Source organism: Callithrix jacchus, chromosome 10, assembly GCF_049354715.1.
Source record: "Callithrix jacchus isolate 240 chromosome 10, calJac240_pri, whole genome shotgun sequence".
Taxonomy (NCBI): domain Eukaryota; kingdom Metazoa; phylum Chordata; class Mammalia; order Primates; family Cebidae; genus Callithrix; species Callithrix jacchus.
This window is the reverse complement of record NC_133511.1, coordinates 119,243,897-119,253,538: the sequence shown is the minus strand read 5'-3', so window position 1 is coordinate 119,253,538 and position 9,642 is coordinate 119,243,897. Positions and strand designations below refer to the sequence as shown.

The 9,642-nt window shown below is 46.4% G+C and overlaps 1 protein-coding gene across 1 annotated transcript; it reads right to left on the bottom strand.

Moving 5' to 3' along the window:
- Nucleotides 1–615: 615 nt before the first annotated feature.
- On the bottom strand, nucleotides 616–4,293 carry SCGB1D1 (secretoglobin family 1D member 1). The gene is made up of 3 exons (XM_002755418.5): nucleotides 4,170–4,293; nucleotides 1,956–2,143; nucleotides 616–760 (listed from the first exon to the last, which is right to left on the bottom strand). Exons 1-3 carry the CDS (start codon nucleotides 4,222–4,224, stop codon nucleotides 731–733), a joined length of 273 nt encoding a protein of 90 aa, XP_002755464.1. The 5' UTR covers nucleotides 4,225–4,293; the 3' UTR covers nucleotides 616–730.
- Nucleotides 4,294–9,642: the final 5,349 nt, after the last annotated feature.

Genomic DNA, 9,642 nt, shown 5'->3' with positions numbered 1-9,642 from the left:
CCTGCTTCTGAAATCACTGTGGAGTGCGCGCTTGGAGCTGTCCAGTTATTAGGGGGTGCTGATCTCTGGAGCTCTTGGGGAGCTTGAGGGAGGAAGGAAGCATTCGCCTCAGGTGCTGGTGAGTGATGCAGACACGGAGGAGAGCTCTGAGTGTGGGGAATAAACAAATGTGAACTCCAGGGTGGAACCTGCAGACGTCCTCAAATTATGGTAAATGGAAAAGAAAGTATATTGGGCACAACAGAGGAGAGAAACCACAGTGCAGAGGTGGCACCAAGCAGACTGACTGTGGGTCTGAGGGGACCCTGCTAAGAGAAAACTCTGGGCCTGGACAGGCAGGCTGGGGGATCCCTCACTACAAGACCAGCAGGAACACTGTAGTTCCTGTGTCCTCGTTACTACGGTTTTCATTCACAGCTGCAGGATGGGAAATCCATAAGGAATGCAGGATGATTCCTACCAAATATTTCCCTCTGAGATGCCTGGACTCAAGCCCCATTGGCAACAGGATGCCGGTTCTCTGGTGTTGATTGTCAGCCACACCCAAAGGCCACTCCCCTATGGAAACCACCCTCGGCTCAAGGCCAGAGGCTGCAGGATCATAAGACCAGTGGAGACGTTCTGGGCAAGTGATTTATTAGAGCAAGACGTTGAAACCTTTACATTCTGCAGTGAAGATTAGGGTATCATTGAAAGATGGTAGAAACCAGCATGAAAAAGTTTTTACATCTCAGCGATCACATTTCTCTGCTATTTTCCCCTGAAATTGAAAAGGAAAGAAAGGAAGGTGAGGTTGGTCTTGCAGCTCCTGAAGACAACAGGTTAACATCCAAGTGGCCGATGGAATTCTGCTCCTGAAAACAAAACAACTGGAAGGGCAGAGGCAGGAACCCAGTGTGCATGGGAAACTGGGGCCTAGACCTGGTGGCCTCACAGCACCCATGCTGGTGAGGCAGCAACCTTTCCTCGCCAGGCCAACAGCCCTGGGGGGACCCAAGAGTGAGATCCAGGGTCTTCATGTTGGGGGACAGGAGGGGTGGACAGAGCAGCCAGAGGTCATTGTCTGGGCTGTCCCAGGACTGTGGAGTTTCCTGTTGCCTGCAATGAGGGACCCAGGGCTGAGAGGCTGGTCAGGGCTGGGAGGGCCTCTGGGAAGCTTGGCTTCCAGGAGCCTCCAGCCTCCCCATGTGGGAATTCTGCCTCAGGGTCCGGGCATTTCTCGGCCCTGAACCTGCAGCTTCCATAAGCATTTGCAGCTGAACTTCAGGACAGCAACCCAGAGGCAGCCAGGTTGAGAGGCCCCTGGAAATCCTCTGATTTCTTGAGAGAGACGGAGTGAGAACATCCTGCTTCCATGGCATGGCAGGAGGTAGAGTCAGGAGGGTCCTAGCCCACTGGCCGTGGTCAGGAGAGTATCGTGAGAGAGAAGGGGAGTGTGGAGTCTGAGGACCTGGGAGGGGCTCCTTGCTGGCTCTGCAGAAGCTGCAGAGAAGACTGGCCTGCCAGCATGGCATCAGCAGGAGGCCTGGCTCTAGGTCCTTCCCTGCCTTCCTCTCCCTATTCAAGGCTCCCATGCTCCCCAGGACATTCCACAGTGACTGTGTGAGGGCAGCTTGGCTTCAGGAAAGCCTCCAGGTGGAAGGCAGCTGTGCTTGGCCCTTCACCATCCCTGCCTGGGCCCTGGATCACTCCCCATGTCCTCAGCACACTCTGAGGACACGGCATCCAGTCAGGTGATCTGAGGAGGAGGAACATGCAGGGTGCTGTGTGCAGCTGAGTTGAATTCTGCAGGTGAAAGGGTAACACCCACCCCATGGCCCCAGGTGACCTTCTCGAGCGATGACCAGCAAGGCAGGTGCCCCACCACCTGTGTCCCCCACAGAGCAGCAAGCTGACCTCACTTCACCCTGTGCAGCTGACCAGAAGCCTTGACACATAGAAGAGAAAGAAATTACCAATGTTTTTGTAATTAGCACTCTTTTCTCATAGGCCATCATATCCACGCATTTCTTCACTTCCATCTTTGCTGTAACAGCTTCCAGAGGTGCCTTAAACTTGGCAAGTTGGATCTTGAACACAGGTTTTCCAGCTAATAAGAAGCCTGCGATTTCAGAACCAAGAGCCTGGCAGACCACTGCATTTGCTGTAGCCAAAGAATAAAAAATGGTATTTACTTAAGGAAATCAGTGTTTCTCCCATGCCTCCCAGACAAAAATCCCAGGGTTTTAGACTTCTATTCAGTAATTATGGCAGTGACAATGTCAGACCCAGGAGCTTGTGACTTCCTTGAGGTCACGCAGCAAAGGGCAGAGCTAGAACCGAAAAACCAACTTCCTGATCACTCTTTCAGTCTTTGTTTTTTTAAAGCACGCCCATTACTTGGCAAAACTTCTCTGGTTGGATGGCCGACATTCTCTTTTCTGGATTTAAAAATAATCACTTTTCTCTGCCAAGTAAGGGGCACTTTGTTAGTCTCAGATGCTGGTGAAGAGGAGGTTTTGAGTAATCAGATTTTGAAGTGAAAGGTAGAGTCAGAATCTTATCAGAAATTAGAGAAATGAGAGTAGATCTGGAGACAAAGAAGTTAAAATTATTAAAATGTTGAAGGTGATGTTTTGAGAATAAGTTGGAGGATTTAGGCTTATGTGATTCAATATGGACAGAGCTAAAATGCAAACAAATTAAAACAAAATAAAATAACCTTAATCAATTTTAACACACATTAGAAGTTTATGCAGAAAATTGTACTTGGCCCATATTCTGCAGCAACATCTAGAATTCTTGGAGAGGATGGTAGGAGGGAACTGAGGCTCATTCCTGCTCCCACTGGGAATTTTGGAAAGATGTGGAGTAATCACTTTGCTTGGTCTAGATTCTCCATTTCCCCAGTTTTTTTGCAAACACCATGCATCCAGGAAGCACCTCACCAGGCTCAGCACAACCCCTGACTATACAACTTCAAACTGTGGGAAGAATTTGGAGAGGGGAGGATCAGGGGTGTCATGGGGAAAGAGGGAGAGGTTCAGAAAGGAAGAGGAAAGAGAAAATTCAGAGTCTGGATCGGTCCTCTACCCTGTCTCACTCCAAGATCAGTCCTGACAGGGTAAATAAAAGCACCCAAAAGAACTGTGGAAAAAATAGCCAGAGTTAATTTTAGAAAATAAAAGTTTTAATGCTAACCATTGTAGTAATTTTACCACCATTACTCATAGAAGCCCTAGAAAGTATATTGAGTGCTGCTTATTCTAAGAGTTCATTTGCAAGCTTTTTTTTTTTTGAGACAGTTTTGCTCTTGTTGCCCAGGCTGAAGTGCAATGGCACAATCTCAGCTCACCGCAACCTCCACCTCCCAGGTTCAAGCAATTCTCCTACCTCAGCCTCCCCAGTAGCTGCGATTACAGGCATGCACCACCATGCCCCAGCTAATTTTTTGTATTTTTAGTGGAGACCATGTTGGTCAGGCTGGTCTTGAACTCCCAGTCTCAGGTGATCCACCTGCCTCGGCCTCCCAAGTGCTGGGATTACAGGCGTGAGCCACCATGCCCCACCCATTTGCAGGCTTCTTATTGAGAGAATCAGAGATCACTGTCTCTTCTTGGACTGGGAGCTCTCCAAGGATCCTTCCAGATGTAGCATTTTATGAGTCTGAATTTACAATTTAAGAAGCTGTGAGTTCAACTAGCACCTAAAGGTCTGGGGAGGAGAATGTCTGACACTACAGTGAGAGCTTAACCTCCACAGCTAGACTCTTGACACAATAATCCCACTCCACTCCCACCACCACTCCTGGCAGAAGCTCTAAGTACCAGTGATAGGAGGAGGCTCAGGGAGGGTGAGCATCCTGCCCAAGGTCAAAGCTGAGAAGTGGCGGAGCCCAGAGTCACCCCAGACCTTGCATTACATCATCTGACACAGATCCCATCCAGAAGTGAAGCTCGGGCAGAATTCCCAACATTTTGCCTGTATTGATTTTCTGCAAAACTTCTTAGGTGCTGGGGAGTTGATGAAATGAGCCCTGAGCTTTATGAGGGGCTCCTTCAACAAGCACAGGATAAGGTTTGGAATTTTGGTTTGTTCCAGATACCAAACTTAACTCAAAGAGGTGACCTTGTGCTCAGAGAAGAGGGCATCCCAGGGGCTGGTGCTGGACTCATGACTGGTGTACTCACCCCGGTAGCAGCAAAGGGCCAGCGTGACCAGCAGGAGACACACAGACAGCCTCATGGTGGCTTATTCTGCTGTGAGCTCAGCTTTCACAGATGATGAGTGATTTAGACTCAACCCCAGGAGCCTGTGGAGCTGTGGATCCTGGTGCTATTTGTACCTAGGGGGCCCGGCTGGTCCTGCCCACATGAGCATCTGGCAGGTAATGAGGTCTGGCTCCCAGCCCACCCTTTCTAGCCAGGGCTGCTGCCATCCATCAGTGTCATGCCCCATGCCTCCCTGCATCCCGAGCGGGGCAGAGCACAGGAGGGCAGCCCTGTGGGAACTGCTCTGCTCCAGGTGAGTATCCAGGCACCTCTGGCAGTGTTCCCTGGAACTTCAGTTTGCTTTAGGGCTTTTGATGATTATCTCTCTGTTCTTAATGTCAGCACAAGGGCACAGTGAGTTCTCATTTCAGGAGGACAGAAACTGGTCGTGCAGGAAGCTAGGGAATGTGGTTTGGTTATGGGACAGCAGGCACAGAAGAGACCCCACTTTGACCTCCACTGCATGTCTGACAATCAGCCACATATGTTTCAGCTGCACAGAGATCAAGTCTGAACCAGACCTATCCTCCCGCTCAGCCCCTTCCATCAGCAGCAGCTTCACCACATAGGTACCTAGAATATAGCTGAATACACCTCACCTGTGGAAGATTTCCTTGGGGAAAACAATGGCTCTCCGTGTCCTCTACCCTGTCTTACTCCAAGATCTGTGTCTTTGTTTATGGATGGAGTTGTTGACATAGCCCAGGTTCAAATTTTGTGTCTACTAAAAGCAAGCCTCCTGTGACCTCTAGCTACCCATATCTCCTCATAGGGCTGATGTGATGATTGAATTATCCAACTCTTTTTACTCAAGGAGCTTCTGGGGTGTCTGTAGGCAAACAGGCATCGGAGATACTGCTCTTGACGTCTAGGCGGGGATGATAATAGAAAAAAAGAGAAAGATGAATGGGGTGGGTGCTTACTTCTCCCTACCCCTGGGCTCAAGTTTCCCACTTCTAACCCAGCTCTGCTGCCTGTGTCATCTCAATGTTGATGGAAAGCAAAGGCCACCCCCAGCCAAAGCAGTACATCCTCCTGCCCTTCCACTGCAGTGCCATTATTTCATGAGAGGAAATCACCAGACATTTGTCTCTTAAGTGAATAGACATTTGAGAAGAGTCACAGCCCAGCCCAGAGCTTTTCATTCTCAGCTGTGCAATCAATCACTTAGTGCTTTTAAAATATATACTGACCCCCCCACCCAGGCTTCCCTCTCTGGGGACTTCGATTCAGTAGCTCTAGGGCAAAGCCCTAGTTCCTATACCGTTTAAACTGCTCTGGTGCATCTGATGGGCAGCAGGGCTGAGAACCAGCCAGAAAGACCTTTATGAAGGAAGAGGACCTTATGGTCTGTGTCCTTGGCAGGTCTGGCTGAGTCCCAGCCAAGGGGAACAGTGGCTGTCACTTCCATCACCTCAAAGGGTGGGGAAGCCCCTGATGCCAGCTCTGCCTCTAATACCAAGGAGTGGAAGGTCTGGTGGTGAAGCCCATGACTAGGAGTGTTCAGGTCCATATCTACGGGCTAGTGAACACTCTGAAAATTACTCAGTTTATGTAAACTCAGTTTTCTCATTTGTAAAAGTAAGTTTAAAATGGCGCCTACATCTTTGGGTTGATAGATGTTCAAATGAGTGTGTGTTGGGGGGAGGTGGGGGGGGGTGTGGTGTGTTTGTAAAACTTACCAAGGTCTGACACGTAGTAAACTCTCAATAAATGTTGACTACTATTTTCTTGTCCCACCTGTCACACATTTCATGGGTTGTCACCAGTTCCTAGTTTAAAGCTCAGCCAACCTTCCCCCCGAAATCACTGATTTTCAGAACTACAAGTCATGGGCCACATAAGGATGTATTAGTTAACATCAGACCCCACATACAATGGGGGTCCCCTAAAATCGTAACACTGTATTTTCACTGCACCTTTACTGTTTTGATATGTTTAGATACAGAGACACTTGCCACGGTACTAAAACTGCCTGCGGTGTTCAGGACAGTGATAACATGCTGTACAGGTTTGTGGCCCAGGAGCAATAGGCTTTCCTCTTAATAGCCTAGGTGTGTAGTAGGTGATGCCACCAGGTTTGTGTAACGGCACTCGATGATGTTCACATAATGACAATTGCCTGTGGATTTCCCAGAATGTGTCCCAGTCACTAAGTGACACACAACTGTATAAGGAAACCTAGGTACACCCCCACCACCTGAAATAAACGGAGGAAACCCAGCTCATGGTCTCTGAGACCACAGACCCAGGGACATGAATTTAAATTATTACAGATGACAGATGGGTGAGGAATTTCCCAGTACCCGTTGAACAGAGCTTGTCCTAATGTGGGCTTGGCCTTCATCTGTATATTCCTTTAGGAAGGATGTGTATATCTGAAAGAGGATTGTTTTCACATACTTTTATCATTCCCAGAGCTCTTAACACCTGCTCAGGGTTTTGTTTTGTTTTTTTAGTTTTTATAGATGGTACTTTTTATGACTGCTCTACTCCTTCTCTGGTTGACTTAAAATCTTCTCATCTCAGGGGATTTGTAACTGACCCCAATAACTCAGTCAGTGTTCCCATTTGTAGGCTTTGCTGGCTGGATGTTGTGGCTCATGCCTGTAATCCCAGCAGTTTGGGAGGCCAAGGTAGGAAGATTGCTTGAGGCCAGGAGCTCGAACCAGCCTGGGAAATACAGCAAGACCTCCTCTCTACAAAAAATAAAATATAAACACTTGTCAGGTATGGTGGTGCACACCTGTAGTCCCAACTACTCCGGAGGCTGAGGCAGGAGGATCATTTGAGTCCAGGAGTCTGAGGCAGCCATGAGCTATGAGTACACCACTGCATTCCAGCATTCCAGCCTGGGCAACAGGGTGAGACCCTGTATCTAATAAAATACATATATATATACGTATATATATATGTAACCGATTAAACTTTTGTAAAAAATAACAATTTTGAGAATTGCTGCAAAGGTGAGATCTATGGTTCCAGTAAACACTATAGATAGATAGATAGATAGATAGATAGATAGATAATGTTTAACCAGTTACTTGTATGTATATATATATATGCTGGAATGCAATGGTGTGATCACAGCTCATTGCAGCCTCAAACTCCTGGACTCAAGTGATCCTCCTGCCTGTATATATATATGTGTGTGTGTGTGTGTGTGTGTGTGTGTGTGTGTGTGTGTGTGTGTGTTGTGTGTGTATATATGTGTGTGTATATATATAGTGTATGTATATATACTGTGTGTGTATATATGTGTGTGTATATATATAGTGTATGTATATATACTGTGTGTGTATATGTGTGTGTATATATATAGTGTGTGTGTATATATACTGTGTGTGTATATATACTGTGTGTGTATATATATACACACACACACTGTATCTATATATATATATAGTCTACTGGAAGCATAGATCTCACCTTTGTAGCAATTCCCAAAATTGTTATTTTTTACAAACGTTTAATCAGTTACTTGATGCAAGCTTCCCCATGACTGTGAGCTCCATAATTGCAGGGGCATGTTTGGTTTTGCTCATCCTGCCTTAGCACAGTGCCTGGCACAGAGAGGAGAATGAGTGGACAATCCTTAAATAAATGAATGAGAAATGTATGAATTAACCAACCACTAAACAGGTTAAGTTCATCTCTAGTGTAAAAGGATGTCCACTATGCCAGGCTTCCCTTTGGGTAGTTAAGAAAGCAAAGTCAGTAGCATGGTGATGACTGTGAAAGAAATTCAGTGGTTTTCTGTATTCCTGGAGAGAACAGTGGCAAGAGTATGACTCCCCACCTGCCACCCCAATTTCTAATTTCCTTTTATAATCCAAGGTGTCAGATTGATCCAAGATGGTTGACCACTAACAGCTCAGGATTGTAGCTCCCAGTGAAAGCCCAGAGAAGGAGACGACACCACACTTTTAGACGAATTTTTGTCACTCACCGATCAGCCGATTCCCAGTGGAGGAGCCCCACAGGTCGCCAGCGTGACTCTTGTGGCTGCCGCAGCGGTTTTGCCGGCGTCTCGGTGCAGCAGCTCTTCATGCAGAGCCAACGGGACTGCTTCCCCTACTGACCGGAGTTTGGAGCTCCGGGAACTCAGAGCCGCTTGTTGCGGACTCAAGAGGGAAGCCAGACCAGAGATTCCCGGGCAGAAGAGCACCATCAGTCTTATCGCTGCTATTTAGGCCACCACAGTGGGTTGCTCGGATCCCAGCACTGGGAATCAATAAGTCGGACGTTGACTCAGAAACCTAATTAGAAAGGCGGTTCATCTACAATGAAGGGAAAAAAACAGCCTAAGAAGGCCGAGTATACCCAAAATCAGAACCCATCAGCAATGGAACAAGCCCTGATGGAAAAGGACTCATCAGCAACCAAACAAGCCCTGATGGAAAAGGATTCATCAGTAACGGAACAAGTCCTGATGGAAAAGGACTGTGTTCCATTATCTGAAGTAGGCTTTAAAAGGTGGATGATAAGAAACTTCTGGGAGTTAAAGGAACTTGTTCTAACCCAATGTAAAGAAACTAAGAACTTGGAAAAAAGGTTCGATGAAATGTTGAAAAGAATAGACAATATAGAGAGGAATACAAATGAACTTATGGAGTTGAAAAATACAACACGAGAACTTAGTGAAATATGTACAAGCTTAAACAGCCGAATGGATCAAGCAGAAGAAAGGGTATCAGAGGTCGAAGATCAACTTAATGAAACAAAGCAACAAGACAAGAATAGAGAAAAAAGGATAAAAAGGAATGAGCAAAGTCTCCAAGCAATATGGGACTATGCAAAAAGACCTAATATACGCTTGATTGGTGTACCTGAATGTGACGGAGAGAATGAATTCAAGCTGGAAAATACTCTACAGGACATTATCCAGGAAAATTTTCCTAATTTAGCAAAGCAGGACACTATTCAACGCCAGGCAATACAGAGAACACCACAAAGATATTCCTCAAGAAGACCAACCCCAAGGCACATAATCGTTAGATTCACCAAGATCGAAACGAAGGAGAAAATATTAAGGGCAGCCAGAGAGAAAGATCAAGTTACCCATAAAGGTAAGCCTATTAGGCTTACAGCAGATCTCTCAACGGAAACCCTACAAGCTAGAAGAGAGTGGGGGCCAATATTCAATATACTTAATCAACAGAACTTTCAGCCCAGAATTTCATATCCTGCCAATTTAAGCTTTACATTTGAAGGAAAAATAAAATTTTTTAGGAACAAGCAAGTACTCAGAGATTTTATTACCACCAGGCCTGCTTTACAAGAACTTTTAAAAGAAGCACTATACACAGAAAGGAACAACCAGTATGACCCTTTCTAAAAATACACCAAAAAGTAAAGAGCATTAACATAAAGAAGAGTTTTTATCAACGAA

Coding starts and splice junctions, on each gene's coding strand:
- SCGB1D1 (XM_002755418.5), bottom strand. CDS start 4,224: ATGAGGCTGTCTGTGTGTCTCCTGCTGGTCACGCTGGCCCTTTGCTGC. Junction 2,144..4,169: donor GGCCCTTTGCTGCTACCGGG/GTGAGTACACCA, acceptor CTTTGGCTACAG/CAAATGCAGTGGTCTGCCAG. Junction 761..1,955: donor TGCTAATTACAAAAACATTG/GTAATTTCTTTC, acceptor TTTCAATTTCAG/GGGAAAATAGCAGAGAAATG.